Source organism: Ostrea edulis, chromosome 4 (assembly GCF_947568905.1).
Source record: "Ostrea edulis chromosome 4, xbOstEdul1.1, whole genome shotgun sequence".
Classification (NCBI taxonomy): domain Eukaryota; kingdom Metazoa; phylum Mollusca; class Bivalvia; order Ostreida; family Ostreidae; genus Ostrea; species Ostrea edulis.
Window position 1 is genome coordinate 62259841 of NC_079167.1, and position 27164 is coordinate 62287004.

At 33.1% G+C, this 27164-nt stretch overlaps 2 protein-coding genes across 2 annotated transcripts in view; one reads left to right on the forward strand and one right to left on the reverse strand.

Moving 5' to 3' along the window:
* Positions 1 to 7610, reverse strand: part of LOC125668350 (GPI inositol-deacylase-like) — a 59240-nt gene extending 51630 nt beyond the window's left edge. The window contains exons 1-7 of the mRNA XM_056163276.1: positions 7470 to 7610; positions 3670 to 3737; positions 3353 to 3373; positions 3161 to 3225; positions 2431 to 2519; positions 554 to 596; positions 198 to 289 (exon numbers count right to left, since the gene is read on the reverse strand). Coding sequence (XP_056019251.1) covers positions 198 to 289; positions 554 to 596; positions 2431 to 2519; positions 3161 to 3225; positions 3353 to 3373; positions 3670 to 3737; positions 7470 to 7604 — 513 coding nt within the window. The 5' untranslated portion in view covers positions 7605 to 7610. The remainder of the gene's footprint in view (positions 1 to 197; positions 290 to 553; positions 597 to 2430; positions 2520 to 3160; positions 3226 to 3352; positions 3374 to 3669; positions 3738 to 7469) is intronic.
* A 204-nt stretch (positions 7611 to 7814) lies between these two features.
* LOC125668351 (nudC domain-containing protein 3-like) lies at positions 7815 to 23901 on the forward strand. The gene is made up of 8 exons (XM_048902332.2): positions 7815 to 7972; positions 9775 to 9856; positions 11026 to 11104; positions 11477 to 11720; positions 13281 to 13383; positions 14603 to 14779; positions 15413 to 15601; positions 23372 to 23901. Exons 1-8 carry the CDS (start codon positions 7866 to 7868, stop codon positions 23510 to 23512), a joined length of 1122 nt encoding a protein of 373 aa, XP_048758289.2. The 5' UTR covers positions 7815 to 7865; the 3' UTR covers positions 23513 to 23901.
* Positions 23902 to 27164: the final 3263 nt, after the last annotated feature.

Here is a 27164-nt window from a genome sequence, read left to right on the forward strand (position 1 = left end):
CTTTATCTTGGTATAATATAATTATTAAATTACTTCAATTGATTACAAAATGTGAATATCACTGTAAATTTCAGTTTCTTGTATTATACACCAAAGGGCAGATCACTCTAATTGCAAAAAAGAAGAAGAAAGTAGCATGAAATTTGAACTCTCCAGTGTGCAGTGTATAGAGGACCCTTATATGTCAACACAATTACCATAGAGTGTCCCACAAGTATCACTGTTGATGGTTTGTTCTCAGCATTTTTATACAACCTCAAGATTTTCTTTATACAGGTGTGTACAAACTCTGTCAAAGTAACATAGCTAAGTCATTAATAACTTCCAATAGAATCAAAAACAGTGAAATTTAAAAAAAAAATATACTAACTATATGAAAATTGAAAATAAAGATTGTTGTCACTTGGGAATAGCTAAAGAAAAGTCAGTCTTCGTTTACAAAATTTTTTACAGCGTATACAGGTTTTGGGGAAATTGTAAAAAGATTTTGACACTTAAAAATAAAATACACTGAGTGTATCAACATACTAACGTTCACAAATGAGTGGATTACCTGTCTGATCTTGCAGCACACCACCAAACAGGGCAGTTAAGTCCTAAAACAAAATATACACATCAGATTTTCTATTTCAAAACAAGCATCCTGTAAGTATTCACAGCAATACATTCCCCTACTGGCCCCAAGTCAAGTTCTTTGTGTAATCATCTTGTGTGATTAGTTCATGCATAATAGAGAAAATCGGGGGGGGGGGGGGGGGGGGGGGGGGGGGGGGATAAATAAATAGAATAGGAAAGTAAAATTTGATAAGTTTATACACATTGCCAGGACCATCTCTGGTCTTAAAATTTCAATTGTACTAGATGTTTCATGCATTTTTTTAAATCTTAATTCAAAACATGTCAACAATCATTTACTAACAAAGATGTCATTATCATCGCATCAAACAACACTTCATTCATATCCTCAGCCTTGAGTTCTAATGCTGTGTTACTAACTATTCTGAACAATCAACATTTTTGCTTCTATCTGGTGTCTTCAACAATCATAACTTTATTCTACCTGTACTATTGTCACTTTTAAAAGCATCACCATGTGTTGTCTAGATCTCTTGTGCATTTGAATAAAAAGTCAACAAATTCATAATCAGATATCAGATAACATAGATAAACAAGGTCATGCATATATGTAGATCGTGGTATTAAATGAAAGGTCTTTCTGTAAGAACTCCAAGGTCAAGTTCAGAAGATCAAAGATCACGAATGAACTGTAAGGAATCTATATACAAAATAAGAAAGCTCTATCTTAGAAGTTCATTTGGCTTTCTTAAAGTATTCAAACTTCAACTTCAAGACCACAAGGTAGAACAACATGGTATCAAATGAAAGGCCTTCAATGCCATAAAGAACCTATATTAGAATATGAAAGCCCTACCTTAAATAAATCAGTAGATATTTACAAGGTTATATTTTCTTAAAATCATAGATCAAACTCCAAGGTCAAGGTTAGAAGCTTTAGAACTGAAAAATTTTTTGTCACAAGGAATGTATATATATATATATGAAAGCCCTATCAATCGCCATTCAAAAATGATGAGTAAGGTAAAAGTTTGAAATTTGGGTCAAACTCGAAGGTCAAGTTCACACTTGATAAAAGATCTTGCATAGAATGTAAGGATTATGAAAGCCCTACCTTAGATAGTTCAGAAGATATTGAATATGTTAGATTTTCTTAAAATGTACATGTAAGTCAAACTCTCAAGGTCAAGAGATTAAAGAATTCGGTACAAAAAAAGACAGAGTGCAAACTAGCAGTCCCCTTTCACTTGACAGTCTGGAAAAATTAAATTGTGACAGACAGACAGAGTGCAAACTTCACACTATTAGTGTACCTGGGGTTGAACTTATGACCTGTGAAATCAAATCTCCTAGCAGCATGTGACCAGTATGCTAAACTACTCGACCATTTAGGCAAGTTAAAAAACTTGCTTTAGATGATGATGGAATTCTCGCCACACACTACATGGTCAATAAGAATGGAAATGAGATACAGTCATTTGATGTAAATTCAAGAGGATCATACAAGATACACACTGCATTTGAAATATGTTATAAAGCACAGAGATTGAAATGAACTCTTAAATAAACATAACTGTCCAAATGAAGAAGAAATATACTGTAAACGAACTTTTATATGCTGCGTACAAGAAATCTTCACGAGGTTCACGAACACCTCATCAGTGTTGTTATTTCTTGCCATGAACCAGTCCTTTTAAATGATTCTTGTGATCTCTGCAAATCAGTTCATCACTAGTAAATCGCGAAATAAAGTCGTTGCAAATAAAAGTTAGTTTAGAGTGTATGTGTTTGTATATAATATATCTCTCCCTTGTTTTTTAATGTGTGTTCCAAATTAAGCCAGGCATTTCATACCTCGTCAAAATCGACAGTGAAATAGTTGAAGAAAAAGTATGTCCTTTTGTCCATGGCTCTTCTGAGGGACACCGAGGCTAAGGAGCGGGCTACAATACAAACAAGAGGTACTGTGAGCAATGCTCACTAAGAATACCCCCCGCTTACCCCAATCTCCCAAAGGATGTTGGTAATAGGTAAAACTTCAGTATTATGATCCAAAAGGTATCTAGGAACACAGCATCTCCATGCGATGAAAAAAGCCATTAAAGAATTTAAATGGAAACCATATTGCTACTTCGATGTCCAGTGTGTGTGACCTTTGACCTTTTGACCCCAAAATCGATAGGGAACATCTTCATCCCATGGGTAGTCCATATGTATGATATGGTGACTGTAGGTGGAAAGGATAACGCTTTAGAGCCCGAAAACCATACTGCTACTTCGATGTCCAGTGCGCTTGACCTTTGCTTTTGAGCCCGGAAACCATTGCGTCTACAGACGGACGGACGGACAGACAGACAACCCGATTCCAGTATACCCCCCCCCGCAACTTGCTGCGGGGGGTATAATAATGAAATTAAAATATAGTACTGTAACAGCTGGGTAATACTGTCCACTGATTTTTATAATTCTTTTAACAAGAATATGAAAATTATCATAACTTTCTTATGAAACAATTATGATTAAAACAAACCACTTAATTAATGAAACAAAAACAGTTCTTTGAATTCTTTTGAGCAAATATTACCTTGTTTGTGACTGCCTGAATTCCCAGGTATAAATAAGATGGGAATGCCTTGTAAATTCAGCTTCCTTAAAAATAAGGTATTATTCTAATGATTTCTGTAGCACTATACTACAATGTAAATGTGTTGAAAAATACATAGGGAGAAAAAACTTCTGCTCTGCCTAAACCACGAACTCTTCAAACAATACTCACGCCACTTGTCTTGCATAAGGCCTGGAAAAAAAAGAACAGTAACCAATTTAGCTCCATACCAGCCTTCAAGGTATGAAAAATAAATGATCTATCTCAGAGCATTTTATACAGTAATTCAATAAATCACTATTCAAGGTTGACATCTCTCCGAATAAGAGAAATAACCCAATAGTGATAAAATAAAGATATTTCCTTAACAGTTTTCTATCAAACTTGGCATGTTGAAAATGTTTGCATTTTATTCCTAATTTCATCGTCTACTGATAAAAACGCATACTGATAAAGAGAATTTTCAAAATAAAAAAACAAACACATACCCCTCTCCATAGACATACAAGCTGTATCTCGGAAATTTGTCTTTGATAGCTTTGCTTAGAGGAATTTCCTGGAGTTGTAAAATTTTTAAATATAAGTTGAGTATTATTCACAATTATGTTGATATCTTATTAAAAGAAGAGTAATGGTGACCACACTTTGTTTTGCATTCAGGATTTCACCACAATTAAAACATACATGTAATTTGTTCTACCAGCAGAGCCTGGCAACTTAATGACCCAAGAACTTCAATATATAGGATATATTAATAATGACAAATGCAGCGAACTCTTACATATGTCTATATATAGCAAAATATATATACAAGCTGAGGGTGTTTCAGAAACCTTATACAACCATAATGTTATGCAACCATTTCGTCTTTATCAAAAATATTTTTTAAAAGTCTAGAATAAGCACATTTGGTAATAAAATCACACTACAATTTTCTCCTATTGTTAAAATGAAGTGAAATAATGAATTTGGATATCAATGAAAGGTGCTAGATTTGAATAATAGTTTTCAACATGAAGTGAAATAATGAATTTGGACATCAATGAAAGGTGCTAGATTTGAATAATAGTATTCAACATGTGTAATTTACATAAGCACAACAGTATCAGTGAATAAATACTCAGTCTCCTATCATTAAGTACATGTATTAACAGATGTAATCTGGCTAATATAAAAATACATCAATGTATAAAAATACATCAAATATGAGGCCTATGGTTTACATGTCTCATCCAAGAAATTGCATCCCTCCAGTGCAACTTTTGAACCCACATTGTGGCCTGCTATAGCCCTAGAGAATATGAAGTGAATAAACATGAATATTCATTATTTTAAAAAAATGATTTGATGTACTGCAAATTTTGAGGATAAGCTTTGTTAAACACCCTGTCCTGTTTCTAAATTATTTCCCTTTAGAGGAAGTTTGATCCTTCTTTTGAACCAACACTCCCTTTTACCCAGGATACTTTGTGAGATGTTTGATTTTGAAATTACCATGTGAAAAGTTTACTAGAAACAGATTGATGGACAGACATATAACTTTAGATTGCCCAAATTCATTTTGACAGAAAATTGATTTTGTCTTTGATAATGAAGGTAGGGTTTTTTGTAATTCTTCTGTTCTACAAATCCCTGTAAATGAAAGTCTCAATTTCAAATATTAGAATGGTCTATTTCAGACTGCCATTGCACTGCATTAGGATAATTTTGTAATCTTTAAGGAATACTTAAATCATGCAGGACACTATTGTTTTATGCTTGATTGACAAGCAGCATCTGGTTGATATCGGTACAGATAGATCTATATGCATAGAATAAATATTGGGACTTTTAGCAAATTACTTAAGACCCAAAATATAACCATGGTTATGAAAAAATATGAATTATGATATTGTTCATGAATCAATGAAGGTTTATCCAAAATAGTTTATTTATCAAACTGTTAAAAAATTGTGGGATTGTTATAAAATATCTAAGAATTAAATTTCATTTGCAATTATAGAATTTGATTTCATGTGCATTCATTTGGCAGTTTAAATGCAAATTTTAAACCAAATATTCAGCACACAATCTAAAAGAAAAGGTTTGGTATACCTACATGTAGGTAATCATGGTAATGTAGAATAGTGCAATTTAATTACACATTAATCCCCAATTGTTTTAGTTGTTTAGAATACTTATATACTGTATATTTTTCTTTGAGTAAAGGCAATGAAAGTATGTGTTTTGAGTGATGTTTTAATTAGTTAATAGCAGTGCTCGAGCTGGGCTTCGCCATTTTCGCCAATGGCGAATTTTTTTCAAAAATGGCGAAAAAAAATTGAAAGTGGCGAAAATCCCTTTTTGCAATAAATTGTATTTTTAATCCTTTGTCAGTGACACATTATCGCCTGTTTGTTTATGCAGTCAAAATCTGTTTATTCAGTCAACGCGTGCGACCGGAAATCTCGCGTCGCTCCAGTGCACACAGAGCTGGTCACAGCCTCAGGTAAGTTATGGCTGCAAAAAAGTCGGTGATTATGTAATAAAGTACATCGGACAGCTGTTTACCCTGCTGTGGTCAATTGTTTAACATTTAAAGTCGTATTCATTATCGTGTTATCATCTCCACATTAATGTCAATTCTTAACCAGAGAACCGACCGGTAATTAAATTGGCCGTATTATGGTATATATGAATACATCAATTGTTTGTTTTTGCGGCCAAACTTGTTGATTACAAGATTTTGATGTGTTTGATTTTAGTTCGAATATTTCATAAACAATGCGGTCGGTCACCATTGATATGGACATAGCAATTTTAATAAATAATTTTCTTTGAAGTTCGGTGCGCAACAGTATAAAAATGCTAATCTCATAAGACTATGCACCCCATTCTATTTTGACACTAAACTTGTAGCTTCTGACCCTAGTCAGTCTAAAATTAAAAAATATCTATGTTTGGCTTTACAGTTAACCCCACCTGCTCAAACATCTGATTCTCTCCAAATTGCAAAATCTTCCATACAAAAACGGAAATTTAATAGGGAATGGTTGAGATACGACTCTAAATTGGGCTTGATGTTTTGTGACATCTGCATTTCGGCCAATGTACACAATGTTTTCACTGAGGGGTGTAGCATCATGAAGTTTATATTTATATGATTTATTATCTGAATTTTGATTTCCATAATAGAATTTATCAAACAAATCAACTTCTTATTATTTCAGAAAGAAATGTTTAAGTATGGTAGCTGGATATGATTAAGTAATGTAACTGATTCAAAATGCTAAAATAAGTGTAATGAATAAAATAATATATAATATGATGAAAATAATTGTAAAGCATGTGATTATTTGTGCCGCGCCACTCCCCGAAAAAGTGGCGAAAGGGAATTCTGGTCCAGTGGGAGCACTGGTTAATAGTCAAATTCCAACATCAATATTCATTTTGATAGTCAACAAATATTCTGGTGTCATCTGATTAGATGTAAGATTAGCGCCCCTGGGCTCCAGGCCAGGGACACTCTATGTAGATAACAGCTGTGCTGATTAGACCATGCCTACAGGCATAAACTGTATTGTAATAAAATTGGACCTCTTACGGTACTTTTCATTTAATTTACAATGACAAGAACTATAAAAAGTATGTTGACAGTGCTTTTTACACCAATTTTAAAAGCTACCTTATCATTATGCCCCGCTGATTTGAGGAAAATGGTCGCCATTTTTGGATATTTAAAATTTGTCAAAGTTGAATTTTTCCATGAATAAAGTTTATGTAGCTATCAATTGTTTGTAACTACAGTTTTTTTTTGTAATCTTTTAACATAATATTTCACATATGTCATAAAATCAACAGTATTTAGGACTATAAAAATGCTTGATGAAAAATAACTGAAAATGTTTAAATAAATCTTTAATCACTTCAGGAAATTCCAACACCATTTAGGAAATTTCAACATTTTGAGAGGGAGGAGTGTCTAAACTTGGTTGTAATTCTTATAAATTAAAACCACCGAGATATTTTGGGCACAATTTTAGAGTCCACATGTTTAATGAAGTTATTAAATGTCTATCCGTGCAACATGTGCAAATGACTTGATAATTTCTAAAACCAGAACCTAATGTCTAAAAAATAACAAATTATCTTCTCAATCCCTGCATAGACTTAAAGCAACATAAAGACCAAGAGACTTAAAACATGCACATCATTCCAGTTTTTCACCCCTGTTATCGGCATACAATCAGAATTTACTCTGTTAAAAGTATAGATCACTGCAAAAGATCCCCAAAAAAGATATACGCACCAAATATTCTGGTTGTTCAAACATATACGTCATGTGACATTTGTTTTGTTCGTAATTAGTTAGAACATCTATGATCCCGTACAATATAACAGCAATGCAAACACCTGAGAACAACACTTTCGTCAGGAGCGCCATTTTTTTCGGGGTGAAGGATCAGAAGAATTCTTACTAAGAATATTCGATTCACTTTCTCTTTTAAATATAACTTTTACATTCATTTGTTGTCATTTCTGTATTTAATCCCAAAGTTGCTTACTATATAGAAAAAATCATATCAATTATTGTACATCAACATTTATTCTTCGAAATGCAAATGTGTACTTTGAAGAGAATAAATAACGCACGAATTACTAATACTTTCACTTTTCGTCTGATCGAGTGCTGTAAGTGTAAACAATGTCGAAAAATCTGGAAGCGTATGATTCTGCATTGCTTGGTATCATTCAGCATGAAGGAGAGATTTTAAAGTTTCTTGATGTAGTCTTAGGATTTCTGTATCGAAGGTATTTTGATATGTTTACCATACATTGTACAGTATGTCTACCCAGGGCCGCGTTACAACTACAAGATCGTAGCAGCTAGCCTAGGGGCTAGGTATGGTGGCTGATTTGTGCAATTTTGCAATTTGTCGTCTTTTGGTGATTTTGATGTGAAAAGTAGCTAATGTTATCATTTTGTCATCTTTTCGTTATTTCGGGATGAGAAATTGCGTAATATCATTTTTGTCTTTTTGCCTCAAAATAACAAAAAGACGAAATAGTGTAAAATGGCACAAATCAACCACTATACCTAGCCCCAATGCTAGCCAACACAATCTTTAACCTCACCCTGGCTATAAGTGAGTCATCATTTCACGTAGTCACTATTCCGGATTTTCGTAATTATAGCTTGTATGAGTTGTCATTCGTTTACCTGATCAAGATATAGGGCTCACGGCGGGTGTGACCGGTCGTTAGGGGATGCATATTCCTCCTAGGCACCTGATTCCACCTCTGGTATGTCCAGGGATCCGTGTTTGTCCAACTCTCTATTTTGTATTGCTTATTCCGGATTTTCGTAATTCTTGCTTGTACGAGTTGTCGTTCGTGCGGGATGGTATGGATCCAAAGTTTGGTTGGTTTATATATATGCATGTGTTAAATACTATGGATATTAAACAACAATTCACCGGTTAACCGATTATTCGTTTGAAAAAATGCTAGCCGATTAGAAAATTGGGAACTGATTGGCTGGGTTATTTGTAGTAAAGAAATACTGGCGTGCCTGTATTACACGTTTATAAAAAAGTGGGGGGGGGGGGGGGGGGGGGGGGGTTTCGTAATATTCAAAAGTTTAGGTGATGTTTAAATATTAACTTTTTAAATGACTGATCAGATTTTCAGATTTAAATCTTCAAAGTAAAATTCCATGCAATACCGATATTTATAGTCCATTTTGTAGGTAAATCCTTTTTGAAAGTTCCCAGTCAGGCTCTATAATGTTTGCGTAAAAAAAAACTACCAAGCAGTACTAGTATCACACTGATAAATTCGATGCTGCCAGCATAATTTCCACATGGATTTTATAATCAGTTCAATGATTCATACCATTATAATGCATGGTTACATGAGGATACATGTACATTTCTGGTCAGAGAAACTACTACTACTGCTATCCAAGTTTATCGTCTGTTATCCCTTCGTCAGGGGTTCGACGTCTGGCTGTCCTTATGCTAAGTCTCCAGTGATCACGATCATGGGGATGGACACAGTCAATGTTCATTTGTAGCCATTATTTGTGTTTATCAACCGCTCAACATATTCGATCAATGTAGAACCTACCATATATAATTATGTGTTTTGCAAATGAATATTCAACAAGCACAGAACATCCCACCATTTAATGAAGTTTTAAGAACTAAATGAAAAACAATTCCCTGCATTTATATATCTTTTCATATGTGGATGACAAGAAAAGGACAATAATTTATTAATTGATCAATCACTTTTTTTCAAATGAATGAACTAAAATTGGTGAACTCTATATATAATGCCACCCTTGATATAACACCAAGGTAAACTCTGGGACAAATGCTGGCAATATATCGAGGTGAAACTGTGACTGTGCATATACATGTATAATTTTAAAAGAATAATATAAAAAACAAGAATAAAATTCCAAATTATTAATTTTGGATTTTATTCTTTTAAAACATTTAATAACTGTGCCAAATTCTTAATTTTTTTATACACACATTATATTCACCACATGTTTAAAATGAATTCGTAAATTTTGCAAATATCATATAATCATTTTTGCTTTACAGGACTGACTTTTACAGAGTTATGAAGTCTAGAGACGACAAATTAGGATTTCCACCTGGAGTGGCTGCCAAAATGTTGCTTAATGTGAGTTGTGACACGAGATGAACTGATGAGTTTAAATTGTATTATTAGGATATTGTTTGCTCATGAAAAAAACCTACAGCACCAACCATCTTAAATATGGCATGAGGGTTCAACTTTGAAACTAGATTAAATCTTTGTTTATGATCTAGCAAAAATAAGTTTAACATTGAGAATCAAACGTACTAACATAATGTAACTATTTGACTATGAAATCCATGCACAGTATAATTTTTGGGGTTCCCAGTTGCAGTATGCATAGTCATAGCTAACACTGTATATGAATAATGCTAAATTCAAAAATTTGAACAACAGAATCAGTCAGGCTTTGGGTATATGATGGTGTACAGCTTGAAAAGTTTTGAAGAAAATGAGTTCCAAAGTGAGAGGCCTTGAATTACAGATGAAATTGGTGATCTGAAACTTTCCTTTTTTTTAAAGCACTAAGCTGCGCTTTATTATGAAAACCAATCACCAATAATCTTTTCAAGATATCAATTCATCATCCAGTCGGATCGAACCAATGAAAGTTTCTGAATAATCAGTAAGGTGCAGATTGATACAGGATGACGATAAAGGGGAGAAAATCCGTAAAGTTTGAACTGTTTGTAAGACCAACAGGCACTGTCAGGTAGCACTAAACAAAACATGAGATTATGGAGGTCTGATCAATTTCAGAAAGTTTTTTTTTTGGTCACAAAACACAGGTTGTGATTTGACAAAATATTAAACTATGTGGTGAAAATCCCCTGTGAAGTGGAAACCCTAATGTGAAAACTCAAAGCAAAACATCTATGAAATAATTTGCCTGTTTAGGTGCTGTATAACATATGTTACTTGTTTTATTGTACGACATGCAAGTACTTCATTCCATCAAGACAACAAAAAGCAATCATCCGAAAAGTTGTATTGCAAATAACTAGCAGACAAATGCAAGGAATTTGCTTTATTTTCAATGTAATCGGGGATCATGCACAAATTTACACACATAGTGTTATCAGATCTGTTTTCTGTAACCATACTGTGTGTTGTATAGTGACTGTAAAACTTCTTGTTGAACAATGTCTCTTCTTTGAAGTTCATTTCAAAGCCTCATTAAAACTCTTAAAGCAGGCTACAGAACCAATACTTCTTTTAAAAAATGATTTCAAAGTTAAATGTGGATTTTTTAGATGTTCAAAAAATATGATGACCTTACAAGAAAAGATGATGAGGAAAGAGAAAAGATCATGCAAAAGAAGCAACATCAAGGTATTTTGTGAAGTGATTATTACATGGAATTCATGGTTACAATACCCCAAATACCCCATATATTGTAGAAATCATCAATGTCATCTTCTCAAAACAGGAGTTACCTCCCTTTGTTAAAGAAGGAAGCAACCAGAAATAACCACCCCCCTCTCAAACAAACAAACAGAAAAAAATGACAGAAATAAAGAAAATTGAAAAGAAAGGAATTCTTGTTTTTACTTTCCACATTGTTGTATTACTTCGAACAATTTATGTTATGTGTATGCATTCACTACATCACATTTTACCAAGATAGAGTAGAAATTGGATTTCTTAATAGTATTAATACATTTACATTTATTATAGTGTAATTATCTTGAATTTCTTTCACAGAGTATGCTGTCCCACCACCTGCAAAGATTGTAGAAATCAGCTTAGAGACTAACACTACACTCTCCACTACTGAATCTCCAAAGCGACAGTGTAATGTTAATGGAAATCCCACTCCTGTTGAAACAAATGAGGAATCAAAACCACAACAAATGTCTGCAACCTCCACCAGGGACAAAGAGCCAGACCCAAACAACCCACCACCATCAAAGAGACAAGATGATGAGGACGACCCAGAACTTGCCGCGTAAGTGTTTAAAGACTATCATTTAAATGCAGTTTAGTGTTGACGGAATAGTGTTGGAATTATAGCAGTGATGACATCTTCACTGGCCAAGGGCTTTCGGTTCACTCTGCTCTCCTTTACTGGGAGCAGAGTGGACTGAAAACCCGTGGCTAGTGAAGATGTATTGATGGCAGATTTGACCATTATATCATAGAAATATTTCTCCATGAGCAAAGATATCATACAGAATGCTATTATTTTAAAAATAAAATGTTAATTCTAGTAAGTTTTATGTATCTGATTTCATGTGTTCACCTGAGATGTAAGCTTGGGTGAGTTGATAGTTTGTGTGTTGTCTAGTTCCAAGATCATGAGACTTATTGAGCCCTTGTTTGTGTATTTTGTTAAAATCATAGTTTTCCAACAATTAGAAAATAAAGTATTTTGCAACTTCACCCAGAAACAATGGACCAATTTCAACAAAACTTTGGCACAAAGTATTCTTCAGTAAAGAGGATTCAATTTTCACAAATGAAGTGCCATGGACTCTCCAAGGGAGATAATTAAGTTATAGTGAAAATGAACTGAAGTGTCTAAAGGGTTTCACAAAAAAAAAAAAAAGTTTATACACCAGGACAGAAGCTCAATACAGATACTTTATCATTTGTTGTGTAAACAAAGATTGAGGTATGATATTGTTTACAAAATTTTGAAAACGTATGGTTATATTGATTGAAGTTTATGATATATATCACATTTCAAGTATCCTTTAAGTAAAATGTACCATTTAAAAGTTAAATTTGTATCTGTGCAAAATTATGATGCTTTTAATTTATTAATTAAAATATTGCTTACATTCTTGCATAAGAAGGTTTAGCTGCAAGACAGATTTATTTTAATTAGATTGCTACCAACATCAAATAAATTTAGTTCCTTTGTAAACAATTTATTATTTCTACAAATTACACAATTTTTTTCTAATCGGGAGTACAAAAATTAGTAGAAAAGAATACGAGTAAACCAGAAAAATTACGCATGGAATAAATTATTTTTTTTAGATATATGGAACTAAAATTGACAAAGTTCATTTTCAGCGGACAATTACCATGGTGATGCTATGAAGATAAGATACCTATTTTCAAATGTATCACTTGATCATAGAAGATTATTTTCAACATTAGTTTAGTTGTTAGCTTAGTTAGCCTTGAAAATCAACACAGTTTGTGCTTAACTGATGTCATCTCATGACGGAACATTGCATCACTCTCATCATAATACTTAGCTCAAGTTAGCTGAATAAAGTAAGAAAAAGACTGCTGCTGAGATGGCTGGTAGCTGTGATGATGCACTATGCAGCGACTGTACTACTGTGTGTTGTTTTATGGAAAGGAAATATGTAATTGCTCAGTTGAGCATTGTGGCCAAATTCATTATGACCTGGGTTTTGCAATACATGTACCAAATATTTATTCCCTTGAATGCTTTCACCTCAAAATAAAGAAATATATCTCAGGAAATTACTTGATGTATACATATATGGATGCATTTAGATTCCTTTGATGATACAAATATTTGTTTTAGCAAGCAGAAAGTGTTCCAAGCTAACCCAGAGAGTTACAATGGAGCTGTCCGAGACAACTACTCCTGGTCACAGTCAATCACAGATGTTGATATCAGAATTCAGGTCAGCTAGCTTTACATGAATTCATTTACAGTTACTCCTCTTTGATTGTTCTTGCTTTACATGTAAAGAAAGAATATTTTGCAAAAAGAAAAGAAAAGCACTTACCAATAAGAAAAAACTTAAATAACACCCACCCACCCTCAAAATATACTAATAAGTCAATGATTTTGATGGGGAGTAGGGATTCTTATGAAATTTATGATCTTTTTTGTTAAATTGGGAATTAAAATTCCTCTATGCTCCATGGCGTTTTTGTTAGAAAATGATCATCTTTTTCACTACAAATAAAAGAGAATTGCATGAGCAGATCAAGACTGTACTATACATGTACCTATCTTGCACTGAATGTTGATTCAAGAAAGGACAAATTTTGATGTGTGGAGCCAAACCCCACTACCCAGTCTGTATAGTGAAGAACCCCACTAGCCAGTCTGTATAGTGAAGAACCCCACTAGCCAGTCTGTATAGTGAAGAACCCCACTAGCCAGTCTGTATAGTGAAGAACCCCACTAGCCAGTCTGTATAGTGAAGAAACCCCACTATCTGGTCTGTATAGTGAAGAAACTCCACTATCTGGTCTGTATAGTGAAGAACCCCACTAACCAGTCTGTATAGTGAAGAAATCCCACTAGCCAGTCTGTATAGTGAAGAAACCCCACCAGCCAGTCTGTATAGTGAAGAAACCACACTAGCCAGTCTGTATAGTGAAGAAAGTAGACTTTCCCTTCTTTATTTCTCCAAAATGTACAGTGCTATAAAGTTTGGTGGAAAATTGTTTAGCAATAAGGGAGTTTACAGATTAGACTGATATTATCATTTTCCCTATGTCACAAACAAAAAATAATTGATATACTAATAAGGTTCATAAATCAAAATATTGGGAATTTTTTTATTCCTTTGCTATACTAATTAACGTATACGTGTATTACTTTTTAAAAGAATTTTAATAAATGTATTCTTAAGATTATTCAATCATTAGAAATTCAAATTCATAGTTCTATTCATTTAAAATAATTGGGAATGAACATAAAAAATGTATTGATTGTGACATCATAAATTGCAGATAACTTGATAACAATAGATTTTGCTTTCACCAAATTGTTCAGAGTGATCAGCCATTTTTGTAACTATTTTCTGCAACTTTGCAACTGAAATTACTCATGTCCTATTAGTATGTATGTTTGGCATGTATACATCTACATTTCTGTTTTAAAATTAGATACCAAATTATATTGTGAAAGGAAGGGATGTGAAAGTAGATATAGAAAAGAAACGTGTGAAAGTGTCACATAAGACAGATAGTGGTTCTTGGACAGAGATTGTCAATGGTGATCTCCCCTGGGAAATTAACAAAGAAGAATCTATGTGGACTTTGGTACCGAAGGAACATGTTCATGTAAGTTTCAGTTACAATAATTGTAATTTACTAAAATGTATACATTTGTGGGATGGATAGTGCATGTTCAATCAAAATTTCCTTGGCGACAGATCAGTAAAACCAACCAGGAAACTCTCATGATCAATTGTGCAGGTGCAGTTAAGTAGGTCCATTTATTCAAATGTCATTGCATCCCCATTCATCTTTCCATTAAAAAATTTTCTTCCTGGTTCATTAAAATGAATGCATACAAAAATCTGTGGCAATTTACATTCATTTTCTAAATGTGCAAAACAAGATTGATACTCGCAAACATTAAGTGCAAGTAGAATTGAAAAACAGATTGAATGTGGTGTAATGATACAAAATTTATTTACATATTTGTTTGTTAGAAATTTCTATAGATGTGCAACAATGCTTGATTTAATTCTCAAAGCAGTATAAGAATTGACAGGGCAAACAACTGAAGAATATTTTGCTTAGATTTCATAATGCAGTATAATACGGTTACATTGAACATGCCTATAACGAATATAAGCTTATGAAATTGTTTGTCTCCAGCACTTCACTATGTTTCTCTTGATCAGATCAAGTTCATCCCCAGCACGACACAAATATATTAGCATGCTTTACTATATTTCTCTTAATCAGATTAATCTGGAAAAGAGAGAGGAAAGATGGTGGGAGGCGGTTCTAACAACGGAGGAAAAGATCAGCGTTCGTAAAATAGATGCTAGTCGACCAATGACAGATCTGGATGATGAAGCACAGGCCAAAATAGAGGAGATGATGTACAATGAACAACAAAAGAGGATGGGGAAACCAACCTCACAAGAGCAGGTATACCGTCAAAATTAGAATGTTCAGCTGACAAAAATCTTACGGGCAACTAGCATTTGCTAGCGTTCTTCCTGGTGAAATATGGTCAATACTTTGAAATGTCTGACTTCTTTGCTAAACCCTTTGAATGAAAGTGGACATGTTGCAGAAAATATACATTATTAGTGATTTTCTACAGATACATAATGAAACTTGTCACGGTAATTCACTTGATACTTGTGTCAAGCTGATCATGTTGAATGCAGTATGTAGCATGATGCTTTAAAGGGACTGGTTCACGATTTTTGATAAAAATATTTTTCATTTTTGATGGTAAACATTAGAAATATAACTCATTTAATATTGACAGCCAAAATTTTGACCTTCTGAATGCAAGAATAAAAGCAATATTTTAGCCTTAAATCTGTGTTATGTAAACAAAGACTTGAGTCTTTTTATGTATACAAACAAACAAGTGAAATATTGATTTTGTAATATAAAGCATCTTAATTTTGTATAGTCACAAATCTTAACTTTTAGATGACACATTTGCCCCAAAAATGTTCGAAATGTGAAAGATATATTAAACTTAGATCGATGTCCATTTCTTTTGAAAATTTCATAAACAATAACATACTGCAATCTTTGTTTACAAAACAAATAATAAACTCTCTAAAATGAGCTTCTGTGATAATGTATAACCTTATTTTTTATGTGAACTCTTTTAAACACATTAGACAGTAGATTTTGATGATTAAAAGTGATTAAAAAAATTTTGGGAAAATCGTGAATCAGTCCCTTTAAAAATAATATCAGAGACAATATTATTTTCCATATTCAAAGTACATTTGTACTGTTTGTACTATGAAAGTTGCTGAGTATTTTGAGGTGTATTGAGGATCACAAAATGTGCGAGAAAATCTTCCACTACCTCAGTTTATAATACAAAAATCCCCAAAGATATTGACACAACAGTGGCTGCTTAATTAAGTTACCTTGGTTAGAAGGACAAATAGAGGAGTGGACAATCAAACTATATATAGTTCTTGATCTGGTCAACTTATCAAGGAACAAAAATATTCTACTAAGTGAGAAAATTGTCAACCGACAACTTGGAAATATGTCTTCCCCATTTTTGTGAAAGTATAAGTATATGTGCATTTATTTACTTAGAGAGTGTCTATCTGTCCTCTGTCTTCCAAATCACCTTTCAGGAACATGATATCTGGAAACTTTTTTGAAGTTATATGTGAAAGGTCAATGACAGTATAGAAATTTTCCCAGGTTGGTTTCAGATCAACATTTCCTCAGAAATTTGATGTCAGCTTAAGGTAGTACCAAATAGATATGTAAAAATTTCCTCAAGTTCAATTTTTTGGGAACTTCTGTATTTTGTTTTAAGGAACAAAACCTCTTACTGTGCATGGTATAAAGGAAATCTATTCTATCATTTTTTTTCTCGACATAGTTTCAAATTTAGGTTATCGGACCCTAATTAGAAGTGTGAAATGAAACTTCTGTGATAAGAATGCTGTATATAAGAATTATCTATAGAGATTTTACAAAAATAATACTTTTTATAAATCTGACCTATTTGTTACTAAATCTCAATAAAATATATTGTAATTGGTATGTTTGTGTACACTGAGATGTACAATATATCATGCATGACTCGTCAATAGCAAATTTTAAATGTATAATTGCTACATATTAAGGTCTCTTAAAAGGACATGTATAGTTCAAATTTAGAAAAAAATTAACATGAACAACATGGTACATTTAGAATAAAGAAAATTCAACGTAGGATTTTGGATATTTTGGACTTTTTAGAAAATTCGATTGCAAAAAAGGAAGACACATTTGGCAAATGACATCAACATGTTTGACCTTAAGATATGACCTTGACCTTCATTATACTCTATGAGAAAAGACTGCTTAAACATGTGTCCAAATATCAGGTCTCTACTAGCTACATAACAAAAATTATCCATTACTTTATAATGGACAGTTAAATCTCAGAAAGATGAAATAATTGCATTCAAGATTTAGACTCCCAGACCTTCAATATACTGGATGAAAGGTGAAGAAAATGAACAGTGATCAATCTCATAACTCCTATAAGCAATACAAAATAGATAGTTGGGCAAACACGGACCCCTGGACACACCAAAGGTGGGATCAGGTGCCTAGGAGGAGTAAGTATACCCTGTCGACTGGTCACACCCACAGTGAGCCCTATATCCTGATCAGGTAAATGGAATTATCTGTAGTCAAAATCAGTGTGCCAAGAACGGCCTAACAATCGATATGAAACACGTCAGACAGCATTTGACCCAATAATAGGTTGTATTGACGAACTAGATCGTTATCTCCCATACTTTTCAGAATATGCTAAATACTTGCCATGGATTATATTAGTTTGATGTTCAGAACATCATTGAACATTAGTATTATGGAGATTTCATTTATTGAATTAAGAAGATATAAGTGAAAACTGATTTTACAGGTGTTTGATACTACTTTAAATCTTGATACATTTAACAAAGCAAGATTGGTATTGCCAGTAGTTGATTTCTAGTTGAAATGAGATTTGCCAGTAGTTGATTTCCAGTTGAAATACCTTTTCAGAAATAGAACACATGGCATTGTTTCAACTTCAAACATTTTATGTTAAACACAGAGGGTGACTTCAACTGGAACTGAGTTTTTATTATACTTCCACTGATTTTTATGCTTCTAGAATTGAAGATTCGGGGGCATATAGTTTTTGGCCCGTCTGTTGCAAAAAACTTTAACCTTGGTCATATCTTATACACCATAAAAGGTCAAGTTTTCATATTTGGCATGTGGGTTTCTTGTGGCAAGATCTTTCCACTGACACCAAATATTAGACCCGGTGACCCTAATGTTGACCTATGACCTACTTTTAGAAAATTCAAATTTAAGCTGTATCTTTCAAATAGTAAAAGATAGAGCTTTTATATTTAGCATGTGCATTTCTTGTGAGAAGACCTTTCCAACAATACCAGATTTTTTGACCTTGTGACCCTGACATTCACATTTGACCTAGTTTTTGGAATTTAAAAAAAATTAATCTTGGTCATATCTTTTACGCCATAAAAGGTAGACCTTTCATATTTGGTATGTATATTCATTGTGACAAGTCATTTCCATTGACACCAAAATCTTTTACCTGGTGATATTAGCTTTGACCTTGACCATTGACCTGGTTTTTGGAAATTAAAAAAAAAAAACTAGTGTTGTACAGTTCCACTTTGTTGTAATCCAGGGATATCACAAAACAATCACATCTTGTTTTCTACATAAAAGTAATACAAGAAAACATCCATTTCCCTGAAAATACACAGTATCTCCCTATCTGAGGATTACTCCCTGTTATTAGCAGATGTCATGATAGATCAACTCTATATTGATGGTATTCCCACCCCAAAACTACAGTCAATTATTAACAATAAATCAAGTCTTCAGGTGGCTCACTACACCCTGAAATAGTTTCTCAAATCAGTACAAATTGATTTAATCATAAAAGATATGATGATATATAATATTAAAGTATATATGCCAAAAAGGCAGAAAATATGCAAATTTGAAATATATGAATCTCCAAAATACAAAAGGTTTTTCACAACAGCATTTCCATTAATGGCAAAAAATATATCTAACCAAGGTTTATCATTAGTAGTTACCAGTCGTTTCATCCAGGAACATTTAAGTGATTTGATGAAGTTATCAATCACCATCTTTAAACCCCCAGAGAGATAGATGGTCCTGGGTAACTGCAGATTGTTTTACCTTGTCACACTTTGATTTCCATATAAATTCAAAAATGTCTTTACACAACGAAGAGATTTTTTCTGTATTGGGAGTAGGAAGAGAAATAAATATATGGTTAAATTTAGATAAAATAAGAGTTTTTACAACAGTGACTTGACCAGTGGGGGTCAATATTCTTCATTTCCATTGTTGAATCATAGACTTGCCTAACTGGTTGTCCACATAAGTTTATAAACTCATCAAACAAGAAATAAGATTATGAGTAAATCAAAATCAATAATGGTTTTATTATTCCTTCTTTTTCACAATTTAACTATTGTATGGAGTAAATACATGCCCTTGACCTCTGTAGGTTTATACCCAGTATATTTTTCCAAAACAAAGTGTATTGAAATGGGGGATTTAATAAAATTCAGTGAATTTGCATGCTTTGAGTTTGATAGGTTGTTTTAGATGGGTGAAAAGGGTAAATTTTATAGTAAGTGATTTTTAAAAGCCTTTGTTGACAAATGTCTTCCTGCTTTGTTTCACAGAAAGGAACAATGTCTGTTTGTTCCACTCTTCCCATTTTCAACTTTTCATATCATCCATCTTGATGGCCAGGTGTTAGCTTTGTAACAAAATCGATGTATCAACGGCCTCAGCACTGAGTAATTTTTTTTAATGAACATCAGGGAAATATGTAAGGATCAAAGAAAACACAAAAAGTTTAGATGATTATTTGCCACTTTGAGATTTTCCCTCACCGTTGGGTGATGCCCACTATGAGCCGTCACAGAAACAATTGTTAACTTTGTAAACAAAATGGATAAAATCTTTATTTTTCATGATATCTAAAATGTAATGTATATTTAAAAAAATTACAAAAATATCTTTTAAATTGTGTCAGTTTGAAATATGTATTTTAGCTCACCTGAGCTTACCTGAACTTTTCTTATCACAATATGTGTGTCATCATTGTCATCATCTTTGTCGTTGTAAACTTTCCATATTTTCAACTTCTCCAGAGCTATTCAAACTTGTTAACAATATTTAAAGCATTTTTGGGTTAAGGGGATTTATGTTTGTTCAATGGCAGTACTGTGTCCCTTCCCAAAAGAAAATATTCTAATAATTATCATTAAGTAATGTGGGGTTATAATGCTATCTAGTTTTAATAGACTAGAAATGATGAAACTTATATGGAAGCATCCTTATCTAGTCAGATTCAAGTTTGTCCAAAGTTTGTGAAAAGAATGCAGAGGTGGCTCAAGAAAATTTGAAGTCCATGGAACTGCAATAAAATTTCTGGAGTATGACTTTTTGAAATTACGGACATCAGATTTTAGATCGATGGCTTTAACCTTGAAACTATATAACCAGAATAACATTGTCAGTCATGTGAGGCTGGTACTAGTAAAAATTGACAATTTTGTGTTTCTAGGTAAATGTATTATTTTCAAACTAAAGGCTTCAATCAGTGAGAGAGGTTATCTTTTTCACCAATCAACTGTTTTGCATCATACTCTGGGTGATTCTTCAAGCACAGCTGTTGTTCAACCATCATACTTTTCAAATGTGTATGAACTCCTTATTAACAGATATGTAGTTCTTTAACTTAATTTGTTTGAGATGGTGGATGATCACGTTTAGTTAGTAGTAAATTAAAATTTCTACCCCCACCCCTCCCAAGTTTTGTATACAATTACACAGAAAAAAATTACATTTATCAGGAAAATGATGCATACAAGTTAATTAGATTGACAGTTTCTGATAACTTAACAGTTATGTAAACAAAAGTGAAATTATAGTATTTAAGCAATTGTTGTAAATTGAAATTGAATCATCTTTTAAAAGGGAAAATCATATTTTCGACACAGGCACTATATTGACAATGAGATCTATCAATTTACTTCTGCAAGAAATAAAAAAGTCGTACTAAAATATACATCATGAAAGTCCAAAGTATTCTTGACAGTGGCAGATCCAGAAATTTCTGAATGGAGGGGGGCTGGATGTTGCCTTGAAACCCCCAGTGGGTCCAGGGTAAAGTCATGGTGGGGGCCCATGTTTTGGATATATTTCTTTAAGAAATGGGTCATATTTGGGAGGGTTTGCTTGTGCCAATCGTATATAATTAGGACATGCTGCTCAGGTGAGTGATGTTGTCTATATGACTCTTTTTAAAGAAATAAATTTTGTATCTAATTAAGTTCAGAAAATTCCCCAGTTGAGGTTGCATTTGTAGTACATATGTACTTAGTATATTTACACAGCCAAGGAAGATTTACAATAAACAAATGAGAATTTGATATTTTATCGTTTAGCCATAAATATATTCATTACACTTCCAACATTTTAAACTGTCCTGTTGCTTTGTTGTGAAAAAAATGTCATTAGATAAACTATGTAACTGACACTGAAATATACGGCATGACACAGGCTAGATAGTGTTCAAACATCTCACTGATTTGCATATTATCTGAATACCTTCATGTACCTGTAAATGCATGTAGCGTACATGTATGTATATGATGTGTAGTAGAACAACAATAGAAATATGACATACAACATAGTATGTATTCCATTATCATGTGTAATCTCTGCTTTTGTGATATGGAAATCTAGATAAATATTTGAGTACTAATTTAATTATGATTCACATGCCAAATTAAACAATCTAACATAATTATGTAAAATTACTCATTTAGATTAATGCAGGTAGAAAACTGGTCTTGAACAACATCCATTTAAGATTTTAAGTATATTTGTCAAATTTTGTTGTCAAAATGTTATGATAATTTCATATTGATCAATATCATTACACTGACTCAGTGTGAAACAAGCAGGCATGGGAATTTTACTGTGAATTTTACAAGAGTTACCTTCCTTATGATGGAGTCAGTTGGATTTCTGTGGTGTTATTTACAAGACCGATGTGATTATATTTAAGCTTCTGTTTATAAGGATGCAATAAAAGTGTCTCTGTTGTGAAAATCTATTTTTTTCTTTTTGGTAAAGTTTAATTCCAAATCTTTATTTACAACAATTATCAATCAATTTCGATGACTTAAATTAACCTCTTTTTTGGTCAAGGTGCAAGGAAGTTGTCAAGGTGGCTAGAATTCACATTGTAAAATAAGCACGAAAATGTTACATTAAACTAGAGTACCTGGAAAAGTGTTTAGTAGACGACCACCCAAATCACTGCCTATCATAAGGATCAAACTCAGGTTGCAGTGATGAGAAGTGGAAAAGTTAACCACCTTGGATTTGGATGGAATGTTGAGTCTCCAATGAATGACACCCAAAATGATTTGAAAATTGAAGCTTCTTTGGGAGAATGTGGATTTAATTATGAATTAAACCTGGTGTCATGTGGAATATTACAATTTAGGATATCTGTACCCCAGATTAATATTTGGAGTTTCTCATAATCAAATGTTCCATTTGTGTGGCCATCTGTTTTGGTTGTAGATTTCTAGAAACTCATAACTTCATGATTTTTTTTCAAAGGAATATTTGAAACATACAAACATCACACTTTATAGGAGGTGTATATTATATATTTTATGTGTGTGTTTGAGAGAGAGAGAGAGAGAGAGAGAGAGAGATAGAGGGGGGGGGGGCAGCACACCACCAGGAACATCAGGTTTTTATACATGACCTAAAATCTTGCATCTCTTAGCAGGATACAATTCAATCAATGAAACCTTGATAACTGTGTAAATGGTTCAAAGACATGTGAAATATTTATATATTCTACCTCATTTGTGATACTCTGTTGTCTCGGGAAGTAAATATCACAGGTAACACTCAAATTTCTCTGGAGCTATTGGAATTCAATAACCAAGATGATATGCTCATTTTAATTTTTTTTTTTATTGAGATTAATTACCATAGAGATATATATCCCACATAAAGGAATTTTTTTGGTGTTTCATTTATCTGTCAGGCTGCATTAAGAGGCAATGAAAACATTTATATTTTTTTTTTTTTTTTTTCACAATTCACCAGAAAGTCCAACACATCCTTAGAGACGCCTGGAATGCAGAGGGGTCACCTTTTAAAGGGCAGCCATTTGATCCCACCAAGATTAACATGGACCAAGGAGGTGTTGTTACTATAAACAACCAGGAAGAACCAATGAAACTGTGAGCATCCAATGGAGGAAAAACTCTGATGACCTTTATAATGTATGCTTTCCTGCATATATTCAGGAAGAAAAATCTTGGTTGGATACACGGTGGAGCAAATGAAGCCAGATGCCTGCAGTGTGCATGATTGTACTGATTAGGCATCGTGGTTTTCAAGTGCAAGTAGATGAAGTAAACATTGTTATCTGAAACTTCTGTTAAATCTCTTGTTCCTTTTAAGGGATACATGTTTGTTTGGATACACGTATACAAATTATCAAATGTGCATGCACTATGAACAGCTGTAAGTAAAGCTAAAAATAGAAATTCACAATACATTGTAACCTTCATTCATTGTTATTGAAGCTATTGATGTCTTGTTTATCACACAGATAAATATGTTGTATTTATGTTTAGTTTTTATTTCATTTTATGGAATTACTAAAAGTATGGAGGGGGTGATAGATTAAAGTGTTTTATCCTTTGCACTCTCATCTTAATTACTTAATTACTAGTATTCCACTTAGGAAACAATCACCATGAATGATGTATGAGATTCATCACTTCACCATGAAATAAGTTTTTGTTAATTTTGTATAACAAAGTAGAGGGAAGTCTACTTGTACGTTACCTGTCTGTCAGTCATGGGTTCCACCTTTCTTGGACACTGTCCCCTGTAGCTCTGTATACAGAAGTTTTAAATGAAATATTGAGTCTCCAAGTACCTGCTCATAACAACTTGGAAACATGAGCATGGTGCATATTTTTCATGAAAGAAAAGAGATTATACATCTGGAAATGTTAGTAATGTGATGGGAACACCAAAATCAGCTGATAAACAAACAAATCAACTTTAACTTTCAGTCATGCAAGTCATATACATATATGATGTATGGAAATTGTAGGGGTTCTATTACCCACTCCTTCCCCCTACACACAATAACAACCAGAGAAGGTAATGGCACTAAACTCTGAAACGATTTAAGATGACTCTTTTATATACGGTCATTTTTTTTAATAAGGAAATCGAAAAATGACACTTCCTTCATATCAACAAAATAATTAATGAAATCAGCAAAAAATATAAACAACTTTACTGTTGACGGAAATTCCAAATGCATATTTTTAAAAAAAACAATGTTATAAATAGATTTTTGTGAACAATGTTTTACTTGTTCGATATGTTTGACATGAATATACGCTGTACGTAAACAGCTCCATTCAAATTCAATGATTTGTGCACGGAAAAAAACATCTAACTATGAGTAAAACTAAACAAAACTTCCTGTGTTTTTGTTCCACTTCTTATCTATCACAAAAAGGTCGTAAACATATTCTAAATATTGATCTCGGGTATGTTATCTCCTATCTGAGAAATATTTTTTACTTGTTTTGTTTACCTAGAGAATGTAATTTTTGTCCTTCTTCCTCCAAGAGAGTCACCCATCGCTTCGCAAATAGAAGGTCCCGAGTTGGATTCGCTGGTCAATGTACAAGATGACCTCAAACTAATTGCTACAAAAGCTTTTATTGCTTTAAGTTAAATACTATAATATAGTCTTAACATCATATAAAAAATATACCAAAATATAATTTGCGAAAGGCGTTGAAAGAAAGGCCTTTGAAATAGTAAAAAAAAAACCGCAAGTTTTTTATGATATGGTACGTCCTCCATACACAGTAAAGTTGTCGGTGTCGGCGTAAACTTTTCACATTTTCATCTTCTCCAGAACCACTTGGCCAATTTCAACCAAACTTGGCAAAAAACATCCTTGGGTGAAGGGCTTCCAAGTTTGCTCAAATGAAGGGTCACGCCCCTTTCAAAGGGGAGATAATCACAAAAATAGAGTGGGTTCATTTAACGTAAGTCGCGGGTTTACCGACCTTTTTTTTCCACTCGAATACCCCACCTGAAAATTTGACCCATGTATCTGGACAATGTATATAAAACTCTGTGAAAATTGTTTTTCATTCAACAGCAGAGTTTTTAGTAATTACGTCTTCAACATACTATTGTTTTAACAGTAACGACACTGTTTTCCGTTGAATTATATAGAAAATAATAGTGATTAACAGGCGCGGATCCAGAATTTTTTTCCGGGGGGGGGGGGGTCGAACCTTTTCACAAAATCGAACCCGTGGTATAACTCATTTTTCTTATAAATCGTTATATTGTAATTTTTTTATCTTTGCATTTTCCAGGGGGGGGGGGGGGTGTCCGGACCCCCCCCCCCCGACCCCCCCCCCCTCTCTAGATCCGCGCATGATTAACTTTATTCATTGCATAATTCAACTTAAAATAGACAGAATCTGATGTTGTTCATCTTAATGATATTGATATCAAAGAGAAACAAAAATATCTTGAAATATATTTATGAAAAAAAAAATATGAGGTAATAGAGTTTGGTTTTTTTTAAAGAAAAGGGTGTCAAAGTTTGATAAAAACCATCAATGCAGCAGTTTTTAACAAATAACGTTACAAATTTTCGCGACGTCATTCAACAACGTTATTCGTTTACTTTTCATATATCACTTCAAAAATAACCCAAAAACAACGTTATTGACTCCTGGTTTTGAAGGAGAAATCAAATATGTATGGGCAAAATAATGCGCTATATATCTTAATCATGTTGCGCGGCTAATAATTGAATTTTTTTCTTCTTTTGTGATCGCATGATCGCAGCAACAATGAATAAACTAACATAATACATGTAGTATAATTTTTTTTTGGAGTACCATTAAGGTTATATTTTTTATTTCATATAGTTTAATCATGTCTTAATATTCTAACCAGAAATACAACTAAAGTTGTTTCTATTTTACAATATATTTATGTTTATTTAACACCCACCCACCCCTCACAAACAAATAGAAATGCTCACTTTCCCAAGCCAAATAACCCCTCGAAAACATCAACGCGGTTTAAAACTATAATTATTTTTAACTTGTATTGCTGATTCACTTATTTTACGTCTGCTACGTTATCTAATTTTCGACCAATTCTACTCTCATGTTCTTTTTAGATTTAGAGTCTTGAGCCCGTTGCAGGGTTTGAAATAACCATGCGCCCGACCGACTCTGAACTCTGAAACGATTTAAGATGACTCTTTTATATACGGTCATTTTTTTTAATAAGGAAATCGAAAAATGACACTTCCTTCATATCAACAAAATAATTAATGAAATCAGCAAAAAATATAAACAACTTTACTGTTGACGGAAATTCCAAATGCATATTTTTAAAAAAAACAATGTTATAAATAGATTTTTGTGAACAATGTTTTACTTGTTCGATATGTTTGACATGAATATACGCTGTACGTAAACAGCTCCATTCAAATTCAATGATTTGTGCACGGAAAAAAACATCTAACTATGAGTAAAACTAAACAAAACTTCCTGTGTTTTTGTTCCACTTCTTATCTATCACAAAAAGGTCGTAAACATATTCTAAATATTGATCTCGGGTATGTTATCTCCTATCTGAGAAATATTTTTTACTTGTTTTGTTTACCTAGAGAATGTAATTTTTGTCCTTCTTCCTCCAAGAGAGTCACCCATCGCTTCGCAAATAGAAGGTCCCGAGTTGGATTCGCTGGTCAATGTACAAGATGACCTCAAACTAATTGCTACAAAAGCTTTTATTGCTTTAAGTTAAATACTATAATATAGTC

What these genes read in the sequence shown, in the direction of transcription:
- LOC125668351 (XM_048902332.2), top strand. Translation starts at nt 7,866, where the DNA reads ATGTCGAAAAATCTGGAAGCGTATGATTCTGCATTGCTTGGTATCATT. An exon ending in GACGACCCAGAACTTGCCGC is followed by an intron (nt 11,721 to 13,280) that starts GTAAGTGTTTAA and finishes TATTTGTTTTAG; the next exon opens with CAAGCAGAAAGTGTTCCAAG. An exon ending in TACCGAAGGAACATGTTCAT is followed by an intron (nt 14,780 to 15,412) that starts GTAAGTTTCAGT and finishes TCTCTTAATCAG; the next exon opens with ATTAATCTGGAAAAGAGAGA.